Source organism: Barbus barbus, assembly GCF_936440315.1.
Source record: "Barbus barbus genome assembly, chromosome: 41".
Taxonomy (NCBI): domain Eukaryota; kingdom Metazoa; phylum Chordata; class Actinopteri; order Cypriniformes; family Cyprinidae; genus Barbus; species Barbus barbus.
Window position 1 is genome coordinate 532,547 of NC_136719.1, and position 26,570 is coordinate 559,116.

The 26,570-nt window shown below is 40.4% G+C and overlaps 1 protein-coding gene across 1 annotated transcript in view; it reads left to right on the forward strand.

The window, feature by feature from the left end:
- Positions 1 to 24,455, forward strand: part of LOC306860470 (calcium-responsive transactivator-like) — a gene marked incomplete at both ends in the record, with an annotated part of 95,566 nt that extends 71,111 nt beyond the window's left edge. The window contains 3 exons of the mRNA XM_079402204.1: positions 23,933 to 24,052; positions 24,150 to 24,262; positions 24,429 to 24,455. Coding sequence (XP_079258330.1) covers positions 23,933 to 24,052; positions 24,150 to 24,262; positions 24,429 to 24,455 — 260 coding nt within the window. The remainder of the gene's footprint in view (positions 1 to 23,932; positions 24,053 to 24,149; positions 24,263 to 24,428) is intronic.
- Positions 24,456 to 26,570: the final 2,115 nt, after the last annotated feature.

A 26,570-nucleotide genomic window follows, 5' to 3' on the forward strand; every position in this document is an offset into this window, starting at 1 on the left:
TTATATTTTGACCTCGCTATTCGGGGAACAGACACAGTCTGTATAGATTGGACAACACAAGTACTTCTATCATTTAAGTGGGTAGAACAAAAGTCATCATAGCAGTTATTTGAGAGTTGGCTTACTAGTCAGATGGAGCGTAGCGTCCTGGAGATGTTGTCCGACAGGAGTTCCGCTCCGACTCTGCTGGGGTGCAGGCCATCAGCACGGAAAAGCCTAGGACGCTCCCAGAAAAGATTCCAGTTATTAACAAAGAGCAGTTTCTGTTCTTTACACCATGACAATAACCATTCGTTTAAAGCAAACAGTCTACTGAACCTTTCGCTTCCTCGTCGATACGTGGGAAGCGGTCCTGACACGATGATCGTCGTTGCGGGCGATGTGCTGTGTACAGTCTCGATCAGGCTCCTGAAGTCCCTCTTCAGTGTCTCCGTCTGCCGCAGCTTGGTGTCGTTAACCCCCATGTGCAGCACGACAGCACCGATGCTCTCATCGCCCTTCAGGATCGCTGGTATATGCGCAGAAACATCGAGAACACGAGCACCGGGGAAACAGTGAGTGTGCACTTTACCTTCAGCTAACGAAGCACGGACGTGCCGGACGATGGAGTCTCCGACGTTCACAGCGTCGCATTCCGTCTCGCGGAGGGGAGCGAAGCGGTTCCGGGTGGAGATCTCGAAGACTGGAAGCGGCGAGGTCGTCGCCCGGGGCTTGGCTTGCGTCTTCCACTGATGGCACACCCAGGGTCCGTGGCGTCCCGGCGCCGGAGTGAAGGACATCTGGGAAGATCGCGTCCTGGGTGCACAGGGTCTTTGCAGAGAAACACACGGAGTAGAGGTGGTGGGAGTGTTAGCAGCGTGCTGTATACTTACCCCGGACTTGTGAGCGTCAGCCCGGGATGTTTCCAGCGCGGCTCTCCGCTCTCTCAGCTGAGCCTGCTTCTCCACCAGGTCGCGGATCTGCTTCTCCACGGCTTCCAGCTCCAGCTGCACCGAATGCAGCTCGAACGTGTCCTCACCTGCACTCAAAGGTAGACACAAATCTGCCATTTAAGCAAGTAAGAGTGAAACAATGGTAATGTGTATGAATAGAGTATTAGCAATCTAAGCGAGATTAGCGGAAGCCACGCTGCCGATGCTAACGGGCTATAAGCTAATAGCAGACTCGAGAAATCTAAATAAAACTAGTGATAACAAGGCGCTCTGATTGGTTTTGTTTTAGAATGCTATAGTGGATATATTCACACGTTATAGAAACGAAAACGATAGTCTATAAAATTGTTTTTAAGATAGAAAATAGACGATAAAGAATCAACTTGACGGAGCTCAAACTCAAAACATGCAGTCACAAATCAGCGCATGCGCACACACAAGAATCCGCTGACCATGCTATACATGACACGAGTTGTGGTCTCATTGGCACAAATTAATTTAGATGAGATTATATCAGATTAGATAGAATTGCATTGATCCCAGATTGATTCCACTCATGTATGTCACGGACTTCCGAAGCTTTGTATGGTCACATGCTTTTTCAAACCATCCTCTGCTCTGCGATTGGTCAGATATGGTGGAGAAAACAAGTCCAACCACCAGATGTTGCTAATGTGCATTGTATTAAAAGCTTTGCGTAATGAAGCACAATGAAGCATGTGACCTTTTCTGCCTCCAAGAGGGCCATTTCAGCCTCATCAATAGTTTTCCACTTTGAGAGACGGAGTGCAAAATCCATCCATTTCACCATATTGTTGCAGTGATCAAAGCAATTTTCATGCTGTTACAGTAATATGCCTATATTCTTCTTGGAGAACAACTTGCCGCAGAAGCAGTAGACCGCCTCATTTGTTTTTGAATAAGTGAGCCAGCTTCGCTTGATTTTTTATTTTTTATTTTCTATTAATTTACTAACTGTATATGTAGTGGTAGTGGAAGCTTCGGCCATCAGGTTTTTTAGGGAATGTGAAGTTTTCCTTAATAGGCAGTGGCCCTCTGCTTACCAGATTAGTCCTTTCTGAGTCGGACAGGAGCAGGGACCTGCTGATCCATAGTGTAGGCTGGAAGTGCCACAGCTGGTGTGCCTATGACAGCCACCAGAGGGCACTCTTCTGGATCATTGTTGGTTTGTTTTGGACTTCAGTTCCCATCACACCTTGCACTGATGATTGTTTCATTACCCTCAGTAATTTGTCATTTAGCTATTAGCTCACCCTGATAAATACCATGCTCACTTAGTCTTTTGTTTAGTGATGGGAAATCGAGGCTTTCTGAAGCGTCTGTGGCTTTCGTGAAATTGTGCCGAAATTGTGCTTCATTACGCAAAGCTTTTAATACAATGCACATTAGCAACATCTGGTGGTTGGACTTGTTTTCTCCACCATATCTGACCAATCGCAGAGCAGAGGATGGTTTGAAAAAGCATGTGACCATACAAAGCTTCGGAAGTCCGTGACATACATGAGTGGAATCAATCTGGGATCAATGCAATTCTATCTAATCTGATATAATCTCATCTAAATTTATTTTTGCCAATGAGACCACAACTCGTGTCATGTATAGCATGGTCAGCGGATTCACATATTGATCAATAATATAAAATACACAAGTATTTGATCATAATTAATAACTGACGTGGGTAGCTGAAAAAAATATTTTGGGTGAGCGTTACCCTTATGTTCTGTTTGGGATCTCTGAGACCCCACCTATAAACAAAGCTGTGGGAACATATTTTATCTGGGGGGTGCTGGGGGCAGGGCTTGATGTTGCAGGGCAGGGTAATGTTTACATGGACAGACCCTCGACCCCTCGATTTTGACCGAGGGAGCGAGTCTGCTTCATATGCACACTTCAGGCCACTCCACAGACCACAATGAAAAGTGATTATGATGTCATCGCAGATCGCATTTAATTTATCCCCACCCCAAACACCTCTATAATAAATATATATTATTATTTTTACATTTATAACAGCCCAAACATGCCTATATACATTTAGAATGCTGCACCAAACAAATTAATAAGGGTAAAAATTTGAAAAATAATCCAACTCCATAGAGGATTCTAAGTGATCAAGGGTTTAGGATGTTCCAGTTCAGCCCATTCTAAGGGTTCTGCCAGAAGTGGGCACTCATGCAAACGTAATCAATAACATACATCCTAGTAAACGAGATGGAGGGAAGTTTGCGAGTGAAGGGCATAAAAAAATAGACTGGAACGCAGCCCTGGTCTCACCCATGATCCTTGCCCTGCCGGCTCCACCCATGTTCGTTGCTCTGCCGGCTCCAACCGAACTCTTTGCCCCACCTAAGCTCTCTGCTTTGCTGGCCCCACTTATGCTTTCCTCCTTTGTTGGCTCAGGAGAATGCCTCAGAAGCTGCTCCACTCCAGGACCCGCTCCAGTCTGGAAGCTCTCAAGAGTCCACTCAGGAACCTGCTCCAGTCCGGGATCCTTTAGATGGCCATGGTGGACCAGGGAGCTTTGTGGTCCCCCCCCCAAAATTTCTTTGGGAATGTTCCCCTCTAGGGGCACCATTGGAGGAGCAGGCTCTGTGGAGCACTCTGGAGGAGCGGGCTCTTGGGAGCACTCTGGAGGAGCGGGCTCTTGGGGGCGCTCTGGAGGAGCGGACACTGGAGGGCGCTCGGGAGGAGCGGACACTGGAGGGCGCTCGGGAGGCACTGAGCTGGACAGGACCAGCGGAGACGAAGGAGAGCTGGACGGGACCAGCGGAGACACAGGAGGGCGTTCTGGTAGTGCGGACACTTGAGGGCGCTCTTGCAGCGCAGACATTTGAGGGCGCACAGGAGGCGCGGAGCTGGACAGAACCAGCAGAGACGAAGGAGAGCTGGACGGGACCAGCGGAGACACAGGAGGGCGCTCTTGCAGCGCGGACACTTGAGGGCGCTCTTGCAGCGCGGACACTTGAGGACGCTCTTGCAGCGTGGACACTTGAGGGCGCTCTTGCAGCGCAGACACTTGAGGGCGCTCTTGCAGCGCGGATTCAATGGGGCGCTCGGGAGGCGCGGAGCTGGATGGTGCCAGCGGAGATGAAGGAGAGCTGGGCGGAACCACCGGAGACGAAGGAGAGCTGGACATAATCTCAGATGAAGGGCTTGGACGACGGGGAACACTTTTCAGCGCTGTTGGAAGCCCATTTCCGGGCTTGTGGGCACCTATAGCTCGACGCGATGGTGGCACCATCCCCTTCGACATCTCGGGAAGCTTCCGCCGCGGACTGGGTTTATAAAGAAATAAAAGAAATATATTCTAAAGAATTACAAAAGAAACTTCTGTTCTTAAAACCAAGACACTATGAAATAGTCGGGAAATCATTAAAATTGTTATCCTTCAAATTGAGGAAACAACAAGCATAGATATATCAGTAACTTCAGAAATACTCAAACCGGGGGGAGATACATTGTCAACTTGAGCAAATACAACAGAGTTTTGAAATTTTTTATAAAGTTTTGTATTCACAATCTAAAATTAATATCTGCAGATAGATTCATTTTTAGCCTCATTAGTTACCCACAGTGTCAGAGGAACAAAATAAATCTTTATTAGTGGAAATTACAAGGGAGGAGTTAAAAGTAGCCGTGGCAAGACTAAATTAAGAAAACAACTTCGTAAATTTTACTACACACGCATTGCAAATGCTCACAACACAATCAAATAAATAAACACACTGCAAATAGAAAAAAACACCTGCAAATTAAAGGGGTCAGCCATCCAGTGCGTTGTGATTGGCCGAATACCTCAAGCATGTGACGAAAATGTTACACCCCTCACCGTATAGTGATGCCATGTCTCGCTGCAACGACACAAAAACAATAAAACCCATTATAAACGAGGCATTTGTTGCATCCAGTGGGGACATAATTACTGATTATAATGACTTATACTGTCTTTTTTCAGACATTACCATGTCTGCATTTGTGATCGGAGAAACGACAAGCAACAAGCACTACTCAAAACTTGAGTTTGAATCGTCAGTGGCAAATTCTTTAAATAAGAAAAAGTACTTACATGCTGTGAGTCGGAAGTGCCAGACTGTCCTTGCAAAGTTGGAATTGCCCCACTTTATAGAAACAGCCTTTGTTGGCAGGCTACACCCAGGTTCAGGAAATAGTCCTCCATAAAATGCTCTGCACGCACTCTATTATTTGGGTTGAACTGTTCTGGAACACTGTTGTAAATGCAACTGAACCACTGATTTCTAGTTGTGTCCTCTTTTGGAAGCCCAAACAAAGTACTTTCACTTTCACAACGAAACCTAGCGTCTCCAGGACATGACGTCAGCGGCAGCAACAATACTACAGCGAGAATAATAGTTACGCCTTCTTTCATTGCGTAAACATTTGGGCGGTATTTTTCAAATCTTCCCACACCGTGACGTAGAAATGTGGGGGCGTGTTTGAATGAGACGTTTTAGGAGAGCGTGGTCCTTAAGTCTTAAAACCAAAGAGATATTTTGGTTAATAAAGAAACGCACTGCAAATACTCACAAAACAACCAAACAAAGAAACACGCTGCAAATAAAATTCTTTATTTGGTTGTGTTGTGAGCATTTGCAGTGCGTTTCTTTATTTGTTTGTGTTGTGAGCATTTGCTGCACCTGCTGTCAAACCGATGATGATGTTTTCTTGATTTGTTGGTGCTTTTTCTATTTTCATGTGTTTTCTGAAGTTGCAGTGCGTTGAGCTCTCTCGGCCAACGTACATTAATCTTGTCATTTTACATTATTGACGCACTATTTTCCTGGAAAGTTGCTTTGACACAATCTGTATTGTTAAAAGCGCTCTAAAAATATAGGTGACTTGACTTGTTCACAGAGTGCTGTATCAAAGTATATTAAATGCAAAGTTGACTGGAAGAAATTGTGTAAGAAAAGGTGCACAAGCAACAGGGATGACTGCAAGCTTGAGAATACTGTCAAGCAAAGCTGATTCAAACACTTGTGAGAGCTTCACAAGGAGTGGACTGAAGCTGGAGTCAGTGCATCAAGAGTCACCACGCTCAGACGTCTTCAGGAAAAGGACTACCAAGCCACTTCTGAACCAGAGACAACATCAGAAGTGTCTTACCTGGGCTAAGGAGAAAAAGAACTGGACTGTTGCTCAGTGGTCCAAAGTCCTCTTTTCAGATAAAAGTTCATTTTGCATTTAATTTTGTCTGAAGGAAGACTGGAGAGGCACAGAATCCAAGCTGCTTGAAGTCCAGTGTGAAGTTTCTGAAGTCAGGGATGATTTGGGGTGCCGTGACGTTGGCTGGTGTTGGTCCACTGTGTTTTATCAAGTCAACACAGCCGCCTACTAGGAGATTTTGGAGCACTTTATGCTTCCATCTGCTGACAAGCTTTATGGAGATGCTGATTTGCTTTTCCAGCAGAACTTTAGCACCTGCCCACACTGCCAAAACCACTTCCAAGTGCTTTGCTGACCATGATATTACTTGCTTTACATGATAGCCAACATGCCTGACCTGAACCCCATATGGAATATATGGGATATTTTCAAGAGAAAGATGAGAAACAGTCGATCCAACAATCCAGATGAGCTGAAGGCTCAATAATGCCTCAGCAGAGCCACAGGCTGATCGCTTCCATGCCATTCCTTTGGCATGGAAAGGAATGGCTTTTTGCAAATCCTTTTTTTGATTGATTTTTGGAAATATTCTAATATTTTGAGATAATGGATTGTTTACTTTCATGAGCTGTAAGCTCTCTCAGACATCGTGCTGTTTACAAAAGTTCTCTGATGATACTGCCCTTGTGGGTTTAATCAATCAAAATAATGATCTGGACTATAGAAGAGAGGTTGAGCTTTTTGTTAAATGGTGTGATGAAAATTTCCTAAAATTGAATGTGGAGAAGACTAAGGAGTTGATCATTGACTTTAGAAGAAATAAAGAAGCAATACTACTGGTGACGATTAATGGCCAGAATATAGAAATAGTCCAGTCCTATAAATATCTTGGTGTCCATTTGGACAGTAAATTAAACTGGAAAATAAAGTTCCATACAGTTTTTCTTTGGTGTGGTAAGGTTTGGGGTGGGGGGTGGTCCATGTTTCAGGAGGTAGGGGTTTGCATGGGGTTTCAGAGGGGGGCGGGGTGGTTTGAGTTCAGGGCTCTCACAGCCTGGGGGAGGGGCACCGATGATCTTTGCAGCTGTGTTCACTGTCCGCTGGAGGGTCTTGCGGTCAGCAGCACTGCAGTTCCCGTACCAGACAGTGATGCAGCTGGTCAGCACACTCTCAATGGTGCCTCTGTAGAATGTGGTGAGGATGGGTGGAGGGAGACTTGCTCTTTTCAGCCGGCGGAGAAAGTGTAGGCGCTGTTGTGCCTTTTTGGAGAGTGACATGGTGTTGGTGGTCCAGGTGAGATCCTCTGTGATGTGCACCCCCAGGAATTTAGTGCTGCTGACTCTCTCCACAGTCGAGCTGTCGATGGTCAGTGGGGGGTGGTCAACGGAGTTTCTTCTGAAGTCCATCACAACCTCCTTTGTCTTCTCCACATTGAGGGACAGATTGTTTGTGCCACACCATTCAGCCAGCTGTGCCACTTCCTCTCTGTAGTGCGTTTCATCATTGTTGCTGATGAGACCTACCACTGTTGTGTCATCAGCAAACTTGATGATGTGGTTGGAGCTGAACTTGGCAGTGCAGTCGTGGGTCGGCAGTGTGAAGAGCAGCGGGCTGAGCACACAGCCTTGTGGGCCACCTGTGCTCAGTGTTGTAGTGCTCGAGGTGTTCTTGCCAACACGGACTGACTGAGGTCTTCCAGTTAGAAAGTCCAGGATCCAGTTACAAAGGGAATTGTTAAGGCCCAGCAGGTTTAGCTTATTTATGAGCTGTTGTGGGATTATTGTGTTGAATGCCGAGCTGAAGTCAATGAACAGCATTCTAACATAGGAGTCTTTATTTTCTAGGTGGGTAAGAGCCAGGTGGAGGGTGGAGGAAATTGCATCGTCCGTAGAGCGGTTTGGACGGTATGCAAACTGGAGCGGGTCGAGTGTGTTGGGGAGGCTGGTTTTGATGTTATGCATGACTAGCCTCTCAAAGCACTTCATCATGATTGGAGTCAGTACTATGGGACGGTAGTCATTGAGACAGGACACAGGTGATTTCTTTGGTACCGGTATGATTGTTGTGGATTTGAGACATGTGGGGACGACTGCCTGGCTCAGCGAGGTGTTGAAGATATCTGTTAGGACATCTGTCAGCTGTGCAGCACAGTCTCTCAGAACACGGCCAGGTATGTTGTCAGGACCCGCAGCCTTGCGTGGGTTAATCCTAGATAGGGTCTTCCTTACGTCGGCTGGAGACAGACAGAGAGCCCGGTCGTTGGGAGGTGTGGGCAGTTTTTGTGCAGGTGTGTCATTCTGCATTTCAAACCGTGAATAAAAGTGGTTGAGTGCATCGGGGAGGGATGTGTCCTCATCACAGGCCTGTGGCGGGGGCTTGTAGTCAGTGATGGTCTGAATGGCTTACCACAGGCTCCGTGTGTCTCTGCTGTCTGTGAAGTGGTTGTTGATTTTTTGGGCATATGACCGTTTTGCTTTTGATGCCACAGGACAGATTGGCTCTTGCTGTTTTGAGGGCTGCTTTATCTCCTGATCTGAATGCTTCATCTCTGGTCTTTAGCAGCATCTGTCTCATTCAGGTCTGTGTGGTTGTTGTAGGTGGCTGCCTCTTTAAACATGTTCCAGTCTGTGTCCTGGAAGCAGTCCTGCAGTGCTGAGGTGGCATTGTCTGGCCATACTGTGATCTGCTTTTCAACCGGTTTGGTGAGTTTGAGAAGTGGTCTATATGCTGGGATTAGCATAACAGTGATGTGGTCGGAGTACCCGAGGTGGGGGCGGGGTACAGCCTTGTAAGAGTTCTTTGTGGTTGTGTAAACAAAGTCCAGTGTGTTGTTTCCCCTTGTTGCAAAGTTCACATGTTGGTAGAACTTTGGCAAAACTGTCTTTAAGTTTGCGTGGTTGAAGTCACCGGCTATGATGAAAAAGCCGTCGGGGTTTTTTGTTTGTTGTTCACTGATGGCGCTATACAGTTCACGAAGCGCGTCCTTAGCGTTTGCACACGGGGGGATGTAAACCGCAACGATAACAATGGCCGTGAACTCCCGCGGCAGATAGAACGGTCGACACTTCACAACCATAAACTCCACCAGCGAATGAACAGTGTTTTGATAGTATCGCAGCATTGTTACACCAGACTTTGTTGATATACACACACAAGCCACCTCCGCGTGTCTTACCAGACAGTGATGAATCTCTGTCCGCTCGGAAGTTGGTTAGCCCGTGCAATTGAATGGCGGAGTCCCGGATGTTGTCGTTTAGCCATGTTTCGGTGAAAACAAACACGCAACAGTCCCTTGCCTCATGCTGTGTAGATCGACTGAGTTGAATTAAGTCCAGTTTGTTTTCCAGAGAGCGAACGTTTGAGAGCATGTGTGTTGGAAGAGCCGGTCTTGAGGGGTTAGCTCTTAGCCTAGCTCGTATACCTCCGCGCTTACCACGCTTCCGTCCTCTCTCACACCGCTTGCGACGCTGCCTTGTGCGGGTAGCGTCAGTAGGCGAGGCCGCGGTCTCGAGGTCCGGCTCCAGCAGTAAACAAAGGCCTCGTAGCTTCTCAGTAGCCGCCGGCGAGAGTTGGTGTACGTAAGCGTTGCTGATATCCAAAAGACTTTGGCGATCATAGATGAATTCTGGGGTGATTTCCTTAAGAGTTAGCGGTAAACTGACACTATTTGGAGACGAACAGACGACATTAAACGACATAAAAGCACCGTCTTTGGGACCCGGAGCAGCCGCAGCGATCGATCGCGCCGCCATCTTCCTTCCAACTGCTTAATTACCTATCTAGGGCATCTAGGGCGAGGATGAAGAGCAACAGCGAGATCACGCATCCCTGGCGGACACCAGTATTAATCCAGAAGTAGTCAGAATTGCCTCGGTCCATGCAAACACAGCAACTGGTTTCATACTAGATGTTCCTTAAAATGTTGACAAACTTTGCTGGGAAACCATAGCTTTGCATTATTTTCCACGGTGTTTCTCAATGAATGCTAATTAATTGATAGCTTCCATTGGAACTCGGTGCAGCCTGGCGAATTGGGCTCTTGTTAAAGTGGCACAGGGCTGTAATCTCAGAATTAAATGCAGTCTTTTTGGTGTGATTCTTGAACAGACCATAATGAAAGAGAAATAGGGCTGACCTTGACTATTTACTGTTCTCAAGTAGGCAACAACTCCATAAGCTTGCCAAAAATGTTTTTATATGAGTGATGCTTCTCGGATCCATTGCTAGAGACACATTGGCTCAAGGAAAGCTAAACCTTGGTAGGACTTGAAGATCTCTCTCCCAAAATGTCCAGTGTTGTAATAGGTAATTAAGCAGTAGTGGGTCACCCCAGTCTCTGGTTTTGTCCCAAAGCTTGTCTTATCAGTATTTTGGCATATTTCTGTCAGGACCACTATCTTCAAAATGATATAGACACCTAGCATACAGTTTGGTTTGGCGGAATGGTTCTGTTCTGGGCAAAAACTCCCTGCCCATCCATGCAGCCTGTCGTAAATGAGCAGGGAGAGCAGCAATAGTCCCAGTGAGACTTTTCAAAATCATAAAATAATTTAGGGGAGGGTCCCTCAGCTGAAAAGAACACAAAACACAGTAGGCCATTTCAAAGTTCAAAGGAAATCCACAGATCACTACATGAAAAAGTCAATAAAGTTTTTTCTTTTTGTGTGCAAAACAACCATTGTGTCTATCATTAATCAAAGGACAAAAAAATAAATAAATAAACTTATCTAGTTGGATGAATACTGAAGTCCTCAATGATGATAGAAGGTGAAAAAAATCCAATAGTCCGATAGCAAGAGTATCACAAGCAGCGACCTTTCATTTATTTTTTTTAATTTGTTTATTTTTTCTGACAGGCTTGATTTGGAAGTATGGCAGGGCCAGGGTGCTCAGTAGTGCCTACTTCTTAGGGCATTGTGAGGACAGGCATTGTTGAAAACATTATTAATCAGGGTATCTTCCGTCCATTCCATATCCGTTTTCAAAGCAAAAAACGGAAAACGAAAAAACGGATCTTTTTTTTCATTTATCATGTTTTGCCTTATTCAGATATATACTTAAAACTATGTTTTTCTATTCTGCAAGAAAATTATTTTTTTTCTAAATAGCAGATTTTAGAATAAACGGAAAACGAAATTGTGGCTTGATTTCTCATGTTTCGTTTGCGCTTCACAAATCGGTTTATAGCTTTGATATTTCATTCGCACACGTGGGCGGCGCTGAAACGCCCCTTTCATCTGATTGGCCAAATTGCTCCGCCTTCAGTTAAATTCTCTCAGTCAGAATAAAAGTCTGTATGAATGCGGCGCAGAATAATAACACATTGTCTGAAACCACCTCTCACTGTTACCTATGTTGAAGCAGAAATATAATAATGTGAGCTAGCCTATATAGGCTATAGTATGCTAACACATTATTTCTTGGTTGTATAGCATTGTATAATAGTCACATGTCCCATTGATAAATTATGTGCAAAAATTTCTGTTCATTTGGATAAAAGTGAAGTGCAAATAAAAATCAATATTGGACTGAATAGTATAAAAATGTGTCCGTAACATTTCTCACTCTTGTCCTTTATTTATATGAAAAGGCATTAGGTGTGTGTATAAGTAATTGGAGGAGCATGGGCCCACCGCCCACAGATTGGGTTATTTCGCACACTGATGGTGTACAGCTGAAAATGGTACAGCTTATAGCCTACTGCTATTTCAGCTATTAAAATAGTTCAGTTTTGCATGTAATGGAAAAGTTATTCATTATTATTATTATTTAGCCTATTATATTTAGTTTCGTTTTTTTATAAAGTTAATTTAGAAAATCGTTTGGAGCATTTTTTGTTCGTTAAATGTAGGCCTATTTTTTTTTTTTTTTTTTTTTGTAACGACCAAGGGGCCAGCAGTTGATCACAAGTCATCAAAATGACTTGCCTAAAATAAAATCTATAGATATAAAACAGTTCAAGCATATCACAAAGTTAGTTTAAATGTTACCCATATACTGTAGCCTACATGCCCTGTTTGACAGTTTGTGCGGAGAGGAGCTAAAGCATGCTTTTATATGACATGCGCAGTCACGTGCATTTCTTTCTTACAGTAGAAACAACTTAAAATACGCCTTAATTTTTGCTCATAAAGGTAAGGAGTAATATATAATTCTGAACTGTAAAGGTTCTACCTTTTTTGTTAAATATGCTTACATTCACAATATCAATAAAACTGTGCTTTTATAAAATGAATAGGAAAACAGAGTAGGCCTATGCGCTTTCTGTCTTCAACAAGAGCGCTTCACAATTGATTGAATTGACTCACAGATATGATAAACATATATACAGAAAGCTTTAAATTACTATTTTAAAACTAAATCATTCAAATCGAAAACAAAAATTCTTTCATTATGTAACCGTAAAGATGCATTTCTCTCTAAAGGCCTGTCCAATGAGGAGATGGAGAGTAATTTTTTTCATCACCGTCTAAGGCTATAAAAATAAGAAAAAGCCTAAAACAGGCCCGATTATAATTTGCGTTTTATTTTATAATTGTATATAAAATTAAAAAATAAAACACAAACATGGGCGGCGCTAGGATGGGGCTAGCAGGTGCTCCAGCACCCCTATAAAAAATGAAATAAAATAAAAAAACATTTGACTCATTAAACATGCATAACCACTGCAATGCAATAGGCTACAACGTGACGTGATTTGCAGTCGCACATAATGTCAGCATTTTATTTAAATTTTACATTTAAAAATGTATCAGTTCAATTGTGCCAAGTAAGTGTGCACCCGACTAAGTTTGTTCTAGTCAACTAGTCGCACGAATATTTTAAATGGATTAGCATAACAACCTAAACCATCCTTTAATATAGGCATTTAGGCCTATTAACTCAAGCGCACGAATAAAACTTGCCGCAAAGCTCCATGCACGTTTTACTTTCTCTTTCAAACTTGTGCTATTCTGTCAAACAGTTGTTTGTTTGTTTGAGTTTTCCCACTTTCCTGTGCCTTTGCTCAAATAGCTTGTAAAAGCACTGCGCCCATTTTACTTTCACTTTTAAATTAGCAGTAAATTCGGCAATCAATTCAAGCAACAACAAAATACAACGTAGAACATAACTTTTATTAACAAAACGAATATAAATGCACCATGCTATATGTCTAATATAAAATAACAATTAACTTACACATTTTAAAAAAGGTATACAAAACTGAAAATCAGTAAAGACTGAGTAACAAATAATTATAAAACGTAGAATATTTTATTAGCAAAACGATTAAGAAAGTTTGGAAACATGGACTGCATACACCTTGATGTAAAATATTATATATATATATATATATATATATATATATATATATATAATTTTATTTTATTTATTTATTTTTTTAATTGGTTTTCAAGATTTCTGCAAATTAGTTTCTTATGTTGTGAGCGCTCCATTCATGCAGACTGCATGCCATGAAAGACAGCACATCCAAAAATGATGGGAGTATTTTGAGCTCATTCCGAGGAGAAAAAAATGTAATTGCGCGGGCGCCCCCGTGTACAGTAGGCTAAGCGCGACACGTTGAGGATTGATATAAAAGCAGACTTCTCCTTATCGGTGTTTTATGGCGGTTGGCAAGCCAACTTTTGGTGCTCTACCGCCACCAACCGGACTGGAGTGTGAAGCACTAATGGGCAGTGGGAAACAAAGAAACAAACAAAACTAAAAAAAAAACAGCTAAATTCTCCCTTTTAATCCAGTATCTTTAACGAATTTCATTATTGTACTGTATACTTCATATTGTCCTGCATTTTCTTTCCAAAGGCTGTGCATACTAAATGTTTCTATGCCCATTCTGCATATTGCCTTGACAAGTTTTAATCTATGAATTAAGTTTTTTTTTCTCATTGCTTTTTACATGTGTAAGGTGCACCAGGACAACAAAACAAACCAAAAAAAAAAAAAAAAACTTGAATACAAACTTATGTTCTAAAATTATAGCTTAAAGAACAATTTAAAAAGTGTGGCATTATTTGGATTTAAGTAGCTGTATAGAAATCCAGAAGGCTGCATGTCTCATGTATGCCATATATCCATTTCAAATGTACAAATTTACACAGTACTGTAAGTGGGATATTGATTTAAAGAGACTGTTTCTAAATGTTTGAATTGAGGATACGGTTGATCTCCCAATACTTGGCTGCACGCTTCGACCCCCCTCAGCCATTGTAAGGCCATGATTGACAACATGGTCCACAATAGTGGCCCTTATTTGATCTGATATGCATCTGTTTTGGCTCTGTACCCTTCCACCATGCATCCTAACTCCCCTTCTTCCCCTCAGCCGTTGACCCTGATCATTTCAATGTGTAACTCTTGTGTTCTCCTCTGTCTCTATTCTTTTCAATTAAAGGTTCATTAAATGCACCTTTGAGCAATTTCAGAGAATTGGTTTATCATTGCTTGATTTACATTATTTTCATTACTGAAAGTCAAGATTCACCTGCACAATTCATGGCAAATTTACAAAAAGTCAAATAGAAATACTTTACAGTTTATGACAACGATCCAACGTTTTTCATTTAAAGACTTAAACGATGAACTAATGACTAGATCTTTTGAGGGGTAGGACTATTGCACAGAGAGCAACACGTTTTCTAAACACATTTTGAGCAACAAGACATTAGCAACTGATGATGCAGGAAACCACAGACAGATGTACATAAGCAATTGCATGAATGTACAAAAGCAATCACAACGTGTTCAAGAGCTTGTATGATGTGCTGTTCATTGCACAGTTAAACAGTTAAGACACATTGCTGCTATGAGCATTGGAATTTTGTAATCACAGATAATGGACAGAAGTTTTACACATTGGGTTGCTGGATTTTAAGGTTTTATGGGACATTTCTATAGACAAGGGTTTTTATACTGTACCATACAGACCATAAAATGTAATGTATGCACTGTATACCACGGACACATTATTATACTATTCAGTCCAATTTTGAATTTTATTTGCACTTCACTTTTATCCAAATGAACGGAAATTTTTGCACATAATTTATCAATGGGACATGCGACTATTATACAATGCTACCAAGAAATAATGTGTTAGCATACTATAGCCTATATAGGCTAGCTCACATTATTATATTTCTGCTTCAACGTAGGTAACAGTGAGAGGTGGTTTCAGACAATGTGTTATTATTCTGCGCCGCATTCATACAGACTTGTATTCTGCCTGAGAGAATTTAAAGCCTTGTACTGAAGGCGGAGCAATTTGGCCAATCAGATGAAAGGGGCGTTTCAGCGCCGCCCACGTGTGCAAATGAAATATCAAAGCTATAAACCGATTTGTGAAGCGCAAACGAAACATGAGAAATCAAGCCAAAAAATCCGTGTATCATTCGTCCTTTCCATTTTCAATTGATAAATGAAAATCAAAAAATGAAAATCTGATTGGTTTTTTTGTTATTTGATTTTGAATCAGAAACGAAAAATTAAAATTGTCTTGTATTTCATATTTTAAAATTTCGTTTTGGATCAAAAATACAAAATTGAAAAGGGTCCACACAACAGAATCTGTTTTTAATATTTAATTGCTGGGTTGTGTAATGAGTATCTATTGTGATGAGTACTGATTTAAGCCTGTAGGTGGCAGTAATGTAGGGTATAAGATGAAGTGCACTCTCCAGAGGAAGGGGTTGTAATGGAGACATGCTTTGTGTGCCACATGGAATAAAGACGCCAGTACCATCTATTCTTTTTATCTTTATTTGTTGTATCTGGAACAATACATGGTACCAGGAGTGGGGTCCGAGAAACCCAATGGATGCCATTAAACCACCGGGATCGTTGAAGTTGTGTGGAAATGTTGATGCACATTGGAGGACTTTTAAACAGCAGTTTGAGTTGTATGTTGTTGCTATTGGACAGAAAGCGGCGGTGGATGAAAGAAAAATCGCCCTGTTACTTACCATTGCTGGAGCTGATGCCGTGGAGGTCTATAACACCTTTAATTTTGATGAAGAGGCAGACAAGAAGAAACTGGATAAGGTACTGGAAAAATGTGATGCTCATTGTTTGTCAAGGAAGAACGAGACATATGAACGATATGTATTCAGAACACGTGTGCAGCATGAAGGAGAGGCTTTTGATTACTTTCTGACTGATCTCAAGATAAAGGCAAAGACTTGTAACTTTAATGAATTGAGAGATTCAATGATTCGTGATCAGATTGTTTTTGGTATCTATGAGAAGAAACTGAGAGAAAGATTGTTACGAGAATGAGAACTCACCTTGGATTATGCTGTCAAATTGTGCCAATCCAGTGAAGTAGCGAGACAGCAAGTGAAGCAGTTTGATGGGACTAATACAGCCGCTATGTCATTTCAGAGTGTAGAAGTTGATGCCATTTCCTTCAGAGACAAGAGAAGAGGTAACACAAGAGGTTTCAGAGATAATGATACAAGAGGTTTCAGAGATAATGACAATGAAACATTCTCATGCAAGCGCTGTGGGACCAAACATAAGTTCAGACAGTGCCCAGCTTTCGGAAAAAGATGTTCTAAGTGTAATGGCCCCAACCACTTTGCAAAAATGTGTTTTTCAAAAGACATGAAGAGGGAAAATAAAGTGCATTTAGTGGAGGAGGCAGATGACAGTGATTTGAGCGACTCATTTTATGTGAACATGGTTTCTGAAGAGAAAGTAAATCTGGATGCTGCAACGTGTGTATCAAGTGATGATTCAGTCAAGTCTTCGCTGTGGATTGTTCCTCTTGTAGCGAATGGGACCGTAGTACCCTTTAAATTAGATACGGGTGCAAAAGTTAATTTAATTAACATCAGAGATGTGAAAGCACTGAAAGAAAAACCTCTAATTAAAAAACGTACAGTTCCCCTCAGAGCCTATAATGGACAACCAATTGAAACACGAGGAATATGCAGACTAAACATACAAGTAAAAGGAAAGATGAAGAGTTTGATGTTTGTTGTAGTTCCCAATGGTCATGAATCTCTTTTAGGAGATAAAGCGTGTGAGGACCTTCATTTGGTTAAAAGAGTGTATCAAGTCAACAAGGAAACCGTAGTCTTACAGCCTGTATGTGACAATATAACTGACATTGTCAAACAATTTCCAGATGTTTTTGAAGGTCAAGGCACACTGCCATTTACCTATAAAATACAATTGAAAGATGATGCTTCTCCAGTCATACATGCTCCTCGGCGGGTCCCTGCACCTCTGCGTGAGGCCTTGAAAAAGGAATTGGATCGCATGACCCAATCAGGAGTAATCCAACGGATTGATCAACCTACTGACTGGGTAAATTCTATAACTTGTGTGAAGAAGCCTAATGGTGACTTAAGAGTGTGCTTAGATCCTAAAGACCTTAATGATAGCATCAAAAGAGAACATTACCAGATACCCACTCGTGAAGAGATCATTAGTGACATGTCAGGAGCTAAGTTTTTTAGCAAATTAGATGCATCTCAAGGATTCTGGCAGATCCGATTGGATTCTGAGAGTAGCCAGTATTGTACATTTAATACTCCCTTTGGGCGATATTGTTTTCTTCGACTTCCTTTTGGAATCAAATCAGCTCCTGAGATTTTTCATCGAGCCATGGAAACCCTTATTGAAGGTCTAGAGGGTGTTCGAGTATATATTGATGATATTGTGGTGTGGGGGTCCACCATTCAACAACATAATCAGCGATTAGTAAAAGTGATGGAAAGAGTTCGAGCACATGATTTAAAGCTCAATCAGAAAAAGTGCCAATTTGGAGTCACAGAGATCACGTTCTTAGGGGACAAGCTGTCTGCAAAAGGTGTGGAGCCACATCCCGCAAAAGTGCAAGCCCTCCTTGATATGCCTCCACCTATAGATAAGAAGGGAATTCTGCGTGCTTTGGGAATGGTGAACTTCCTGGGAAAATTTTTGCCAAATTTGTCAGCTAAAACTACCCATATGAGAAAGTTGTTACAAAATGATCAGGAGTTTGTCTGGACTTCAGTACATGATCAAGAATGGAAGCAGTTAAAGGAGTCTCTTACTACTGAACCTGTCCTTGTTTTTTTTAATCACACACGACCAACTAAAATTTCTACAGATGCCTCTCAGGATGGATTGGGGGCGGTACTTCTTCAGGCCTTTGAGGATTCCTGGAGACCTGTGGCCTATGCTTCTCGATCTATGACAGAGACTGAAAGACGATATTCACAAATAGAGAAGGAGACTTTGGGTTTAGTATTTGGCTGTGAAAAATTTCATGGATATGTCTATGGATTACCTACTTTTATAGTGGAGACAGATCATAAACCATTAATCTCCATCATTCAAAAGAACTTAAATGATATGTCACCCCGAATTCAACGTATGATGATGAAATTACAGAGATATGATCTGAATCTAGTCTATACACCTGGAAAGTATATCATTGTGGCTGATGCACTGTCTCGAGCACCAGTAGCTTCGGAGATCAGCAAAATGGACGAAGTTGAGAGACATGTGAGTATGGTGTATTCAGCGTTACCAGTTTCAGATGAGATGTTAAAGCTGATCGCAGAGGAAACTGCAAAGGACGCTGAATTGCAGAGGGTTATTGCACACCTTCAACATGGATGGATCAAAGGCAAGTGTCCACAGTACTTTCCTTTAAGGGCAGAACTGAGTGTGGTTGAGGGCATGCTGTTGAGAATTAACAGAATTGTCATTCCAGTATCAATGCGCCACGACATGCTTCGTAGAATTCATGAGGGACATCTTGGTATTGAAAAATGCAAGAGAAGAGCTAGACAAGCTGTTTTCTGGCCTGGAATTAATGTGCACATTGAGAAATACATCAATCAGTGTGACGTCTGTCTAAGTCATCATTATAAACTGGCCAAAGAACCTATGATGATAGCTGCTCATCCTACTGAACCGTGGCAAAAAGTAGGAACTGATCTTTTCCAGTTGAATGGTAAGGATTATCTGGTGGTTATCGATTATTATTCCAATTATCCTGAAGTTGAACAGCTCCATCACATAACATCGAATGACCTGATTCAACGCATGAAAAGCATCTTTGCAAGGCACGGAATTCCTCATATTGTGCAAAGTGACAATGGTCCTCAGTACACTAGTTGTGAATTCAAACTGTTTGCGGAACAGTATGGTTTTAAACATACTACTTCAAGCCCATTTTATCCAAAGGCAAATGGTAAAGCAGAAAAAGGGGTACAAATTGTAAAAAGACTTATGAAAAAAGCCGCAGCAAGCAGGTCTGATATAAATCTGTCTCTTCTGAGTTACCGTTCTTCTCCACTCAGTTGTGGATTATCTCCTGGTGAGTTATTGATGAACCGAAAACTGCGTGATACACTGCCAAAAGTATCCCTGAAAACAGAAAACAACAGTCTATCATTGAAAGAGATGCAACATCTTAAAAAGAAGCAGAAAGAATATTATGACAAGGGAGCTCGACATCTGAAACCTCTTTCTGAACGAGATACAGTTAGAATTGCGGAGCCTACTGGATGGAAAAAGAAAGCTACAGTCCTAAAAGAGGTAAACCCAAGATCATATCTGGTTCAAACAGAAGATGGACAGACATTGCGGAGAAATCGACAGAGCTTGCTTAGGACTGCAGAGAAGTGTCCTCTTGTTGATGAGACAACCCTGTCTGCAGAACTGCAGTCTTGTGACATGCCCCCTGTTGATCTGCAATGTCATGAAATGCTATCTCCAGGTATGTTTAATTCTGCAGAACAAATTCCTGAACTCGAATTATCTGTACCAAAGACTGATATGCCTCTCTTGCGGAGAACTAATCGAGTTCGAAAAGCTCCTGTTCGAATGGACTTATGAAAAAAAAAAAAAAAAAAAAACATTGACATTTTTTACAGTTGGGTTGATGTGAATTATTATTAATTGTGAATCTAATGTGTTAAAAAAAAAATGTGTTAAGATTGTGTTAAAAAAAAAAAGGAAAAGAGATGTAATGAGTATCTATTGTGATGAGTACTGATTTAAGCCTGTAGGTGGCAGTAATGTAGGGTATAAGATGAAGTGCACTCTCCAGAGGAAGGGGTTGTAATGGAGACATGCTTTGTGTGCCACATGGAATAAAGACGCCAGTACCATCTATTCTTTTTATCTTTATTTGTTGTATCTGGAACAATACAGGTTGTGCGTCACCCAGAATTTTTTTCTGCGAGCAAATAGGCGGGCTTGTGTACCCCCTGGCAGTTTTTCTGTTATTGTATTAAGCTATAATTGTTAATAAAGCTTAAAAAAAAGAAAAAAGTTAGCAACACTATGGCAGCGCTGGAGCCACACTCCACATTAATCATGGAGTTGTTCAAAACCGGTATGACACGCTGAAATTTCCTGCTCACTGAAGCAGATGAATATCGTAGACTGCTCGGAAAGAAGCGTCAGAAGATTTTGTGCTGGAAACGACCTAAAGAGAAAACTATGGAAAGCCAATGTATTCATAAACGCCTGCTCGGGCGTCTGATTGCACACTGACACGTCAAAAGTGTGCGCTTTTGCCATGGAAACGCGCGTTCTTAGCGCGCGCTTTGGGATTATGGCGAACGCGCGTCGGAAACGCGCGGTTTTGTGTATCAAAACGCGCGTCTTCGACGTGTGATTTCCTATGAAACGCGCGTTCTTGACGCGCTTTTGAGTCACCAAAAACGCGCGTTTTTGACGTGCGTTTATCATAACAGGAAATGGGCGTCGAATACGTGCGTTTGGAGTCGGACAAAACGCACGTTCTGAACGTGTTACAGGTAAACCAAACAGGCAGAGCAAACTCTTTTGAAGTATCCACACAGCCGAAAACAACGTGCTCTTTCTGTAGTGTTCTCAAAATGGCATGTGTGCTGACTTCATTGCCCGATTCTGTCATGTGTCCGCCATATCCTCCTGAGACCCCCCAAAAAAGCTTTTTTTTTCATGTCATTACATTGTTTAGAGCATTAGAAAAAAATGGAAAATTAACATTTTTGAAAAAATATATTTTATTCATATTTTTTTCCTAAAAATAAAACGGCATGAATAGACATCAAAAAGGCAAAAACAATGGGATTTTTTTTTAAATCACCAATACATTTTTAGGTTTCAGGATTTTTTTCTTTTTAAGGATGATTCTCAACTATGTTATAAAATATATAACAAAATGTTTTGATATACCATTTTGCTTTATGCAATATGTCTGTAAAAATTTCCATAAACTGGTTTTCCCATTAAACGCAGTGTATCTATACTGTATCTAATTTGCATATTAATGTGTTGCTGTTGGGACAGAAAAAAAGAATTGTCATAATGGGAGTAATAATTGGCCAGATGTTCACAACAATATATAATATTTCATAAGAAAATGTATATATATAATTTATTTTTCTATTCAATTGTTATGTCTCCCAAAATGCACAATATCCTCCTGAGAGCCAGCTCTGGAGTTGTTGCCTCTGTAGTGGACATTCTATTTCAGTGAATTTCTCTGAGACCTCACATGTCACAGTTGTAAGTCTGGATGTCCTGTACAGAGCACGTTCAGGGCTTTACAGAGATACTAAATGATTGGTAGTTTCACCAGGACCACTCCCTCTCATAGGTCTTTAAATATGGCTCAATTTAATTTAGTGAAACATTTTACATCCTTATGGAAATATGATTATATTTTGTAATTGTCATTTAAATCTGAATAATTTTCTAATTGTTTGTCATAAAGCAACATCTCAGGAATATGTTATGGGTTTTCAAATTCAAATATGACTTCCTGTTATGAAACAGGACATTACTTCACACAGGTCCACTGTGGAGGACACCAGGACTAAAAGCATGTTTATTGTGCATTTTGGGAGACATAACAATTGAATAGAAAAATAAATTATATATATACATTTTCTTATGAAATATTATATATTATGAACATCTGGCCAATTATTACTCCCATTATGACAATTCTTTTTTCAACATGCTGTCCCAACAGCAACACATTAATATGCAAATTAGATACAGTATAGATACACTGCGTTTAATGGGAAAACCAGTTTATGGAAATTTTTACAGACATTGCATAAAACAAAATGGTATATCAAATCATTTTGTTATATATTTTATAACATAGTTGAGAATCATCCTTAAATCATCCTTAAATGATCCTGAAACCGCGTTCAAAAACGCGCGTTTTTGGTGACTCCAAAGAGCGTCAAGAACGCGCGTTTCATAGGAAATCACACGTCGAAGACGCGCGTTTTGATACACAAATCTTCTGACGCTTCTTTCCGAGCAGTCTACGATATTCATCTGCTTCAGTGCGCAGGAAATTTCAGCGTGTCATACCGGTTTTGAACAACTCCATGATTAATGTGGAGTGTGGCTCCAGCGCTGCCATAGTGTCGCTAACTTTTTTCTTTTTTTAAGCTTTATTAACAATTATAGCGTAATACAATAACAGAAAAACTGCCAGGGGGTACACAAGGCCGCCTATTTGCTCGCAGAAAAATTTCCGGGTGACGCACAACCCAGCAATTAAATATTAAAAACAGATTCTGTTGTGTGGACCCTTTTCAATTTTGGGTCCCACTTTATATTAGGTGGCCTTAACTACTATGTACTTGCATTTAAATTAATCATTTGGTACAATGCACTTATTGTGTACATACATGCTTTTACATTGTACTTATATTTTTAAACATACCTATATGTAATTAATCTGTAATTAATTTCTGTAATTACATTTATAATTACACTGTTGATGACCCATCCCTTACACCTTAACCCACCCTTAAACCTACCCATGCCACCAAACCTGTCCCTAACCTTACCCGTATCCCACCCCAATAGCAGCAAAAGTGTTTCGCAATACAGTATGAACACAGTAATTACATTGTACTTATTTTCTGATGTAAGTACATAGTAGTTAAGGCCACCTAATATAAAGTGTGACCCAATTGTGTATTTTTGATCCAAAACGAAATTTTAAAATATGAAATACAAGACAATTTTCATTTTTTGATTTTCATTTATCAATTGAAAATGGAAAGGACGAATGATACACGGATTAAAGCCACAATTTCGTTTTCAGTTTATTCTAAAATCTGTTATTTAGAAAAAAAATCATTTTCTTGCAGAATAGAAAAACATATTTTTAAGTATATATCTGAATAAGGCAAAACATGATAAATGAAAAAAATATTTTGGTTTTCCATTTTTTGCTTTGAAAACGGATATGAATGGACGGAAGATACCCTGATTGCGTGTGCACGGCTGCACAATTGTTCTCTGGGAGCGATGAATGAAGCTGAATTACAAGACGCTGTAGATTCTACATTTGTTATTGTATTTCTGATGCTATCTGCTGTATTTTATCAGTGGACAAATTCATAAAGTCATTACTGCTAAACTGTGAGGGAATATTTAGTTCGGGTGAATAATAGTGAAGCTTTGCTTTGCAAGCACCATTAATCTTGATAATTATTATCTTAAATAAATGTCACGCGTGTCAGAATTTGACAACAGACTGCTGCTTAAGACAGTAAATGTAAGAAGAATATTTTCCCCAAAAAATATTTCATCCTTGAACATACAACAAATCAATGATAGCATTAAGGAACTGGAATTGTTAAGAGGAACTGGAATTTAAATTAGAATCGTTCAGCTCGTTGCACCTTTCTTTCCTTACTCATTTGTCTGTGCATTTTTTTAATGTTGGTTTTATTATGTTTGCAGATTAAACGACCTCATAATCTGCCAAAGTGAAAAATGAACTAGAAAATCAATCAGTATACCAGGCTTGCAAATGTGATGTAGATTGTAATAGATTAAGTATATATTCAGTTCTCTCTTCGTGCATGATCTCAATGATCTTTCAGGAAACTCTCAGTACAGCCAACAGCAGACTCAGTACCAGCAAAGCTCTGGGACGCACCAGACGTTCAGCCGGCAGCAGTACCCGTCCCAAGCCGGCTACAGCGCTCAGCCTCAGGGATACGGTAACAGACTACATCAGATTACACCGGTTTCATTCAGTAATTGATCCCTACAGATGATATACAGCACTACAGTGACGTGTGCCGTTTGGCTCTGAAGGTGCAGGGCAGGGCAGCTCATCCCAGTATCCTCAGTATCAGCAGTACCCAGCATACCGCTCCATACAGCCAGGACCAGCCGCGCCGTCACAGAGGTCCTACTCTTTTGAACAGGTGAGCACGATGACTGTCCTGTACAGATGACAAATCAATATGTTCCGGAAGCATTCACAAACCAGCCCAGTAATGAGAGGGTCAGTTCACTCATCAGATTTCATCCAAAGTCTGATGTCATTTATTAAATGCCATTATGTATTTATTTTTATTTTTCTCTACAAAGGGTCAGTATGGAAACTATCAGCCATAAAGATCCATGGCTAATGTTTGGGGCAGTTTTTTGAGTCATCCCTCTTTATGCTGGACGCTGGAGAAGTAGAGGATTCTCCACCAGCGCTGTCTCACAGGCTTGCTACGGAATCAAAATCAAACTCTATAAACGGTAACAAATGAATTCGATTTTTTACAAGGGTCTGGAGTTTATTTTTTAATCCTGCTTTTATCATACAGGATATATTATTTTCTATACCAGCTCACTGAAGTCTCGGATACTTTTGCTTTTTTTTATCATTTGTTGAAATGATTTGTTATTTTGCACTTTAAGTTTAGTCGATTGTCTGAATGGATTAATGTTCTGATAGCACAAATGGAAATACTGATGTTTATTTTCCATGTTTATTTTGTTATTTATTTCAATTTTAAATACTGTAATCATACATTTTAATCGAAGGGAACGCAAAATTGCAGACAAATAGCCAAAGTTCAAATTTTACACACGTAATAAGTTGTATATAGATTTCTTTATGGGAATCCTCATGCACATTTATATAGTATGATGTTCTTCAACAGTTTAATGCACGACATGCTCTGAAAAAAAATGCTACTAAATTTTTTTCAAGGTAAGTTGTTGCAAACTATATATTTTAGCTACATTAAAAAAAAAAATATGTTGAAAGTTAGTCAGCTAAATTTGTTTATTTATATGTAGCTAAAATAAATTGATTGCAACCACTTACCTTAAAAATGTTTTAGTAAATTCAATGAATCATTTTTTTCAGCGTGCCGGTTGTGATGTTCTTCTCATCATGTTTTAGGGGACTGAATGTTTAGGATGTAGACATTTTCATGCCTTACTGTTGCTCTGACACTGTATGCTGTATCATATGAATAAACGTTTTTATACCATATTGCACAAATAATCTGTGACAATCGCAGGATACGTGTGTTTACTTAGCAAACTGTACGGTTTATCTGTAATTCGATTACTGATATTGAGTATGCATATGTAGTGTGACTTATGTGAAAACATCTAGTTAGCACAATTGTAAAGACATTTGTGATCATTTGAACAAATATTTTACATTTCCATCTTCACTGTTCTGTAGTATGGACTTTTATTAAATTGATAAAAATGACAAATAAATTAATTTGCATCCCTGTCCTTCACCTTAGCACTGGTGTCCTTGTGTTCTCTGACAGGGTAAGGATTTTTAAAGCTTTTTACAGGTAAACACAAGTCAAGGTGCGATGGCGATGGCTCCATTATGATTTACTATACACACCAAACACATAAAATAAGGCTTTCAAATGTGTTTGACGTCAGTGATGAACAGTTCTTCTGTGAGAGTGAGTGCTTGTCTCTGCTAGACATATTAGGAACAAACTATATTCCTTTCTTTTTTTCAGTCTATTTTATCTTATTCATTTGAAGAATCCTTCGAAATAAAACTCTTTTAAAATAGGTTATTTACCACATCAGGAAGTTGTTCTTGTTTTTCACAAGCGGTCTGAAAGCTGCTGATATACACTATACCTATACAACCCGGGATTGTTTTTTCTTCCAATTTTAGTCTAGTTGCAAACACACTCAAAAACGTTCATAACTATTTTACATTTTGGCAAATTGGTGGGTAATTAATGTGAATTTGCCATGTCATATCCAGACCAAACGTGACAACAATCTACACTTGTCTCAAAAGATTGCTAGTTCAGTACACAATGAACATTCCTTTTCTAATACAGCCTTATATGCTACTCACTAAGCTGTTGAAATGTGAACAAAATATATAGCAAATACTTGAAGTAGTTAATAACTTCTATCATTCCTGTATTGAAAAGCTTGTCTGAGGTAGTCCCTCCCATGCTTTGATTTCATTGGTCGACTCACCTGCTGGTCTGCCCTCATTTTTTTGAAAAACACTTCATCTGTTCAATAAAATCACTTTGTAAAATTGCTCAGAAATGTGAAGCATTGAGAAAATTGCATGATATTAATGATATTCCTGCACTTTTCAGTCTTTGTATGGACTGTTGTAAGTGACAAATGAAAATCAGGAAGTGAGCAACTGTTTATTTGTTTACGATTGTTTACCATAAAAGTTCATGGACAATTAATTTACAGTAAATGGCTCTCCTTAAATATTAA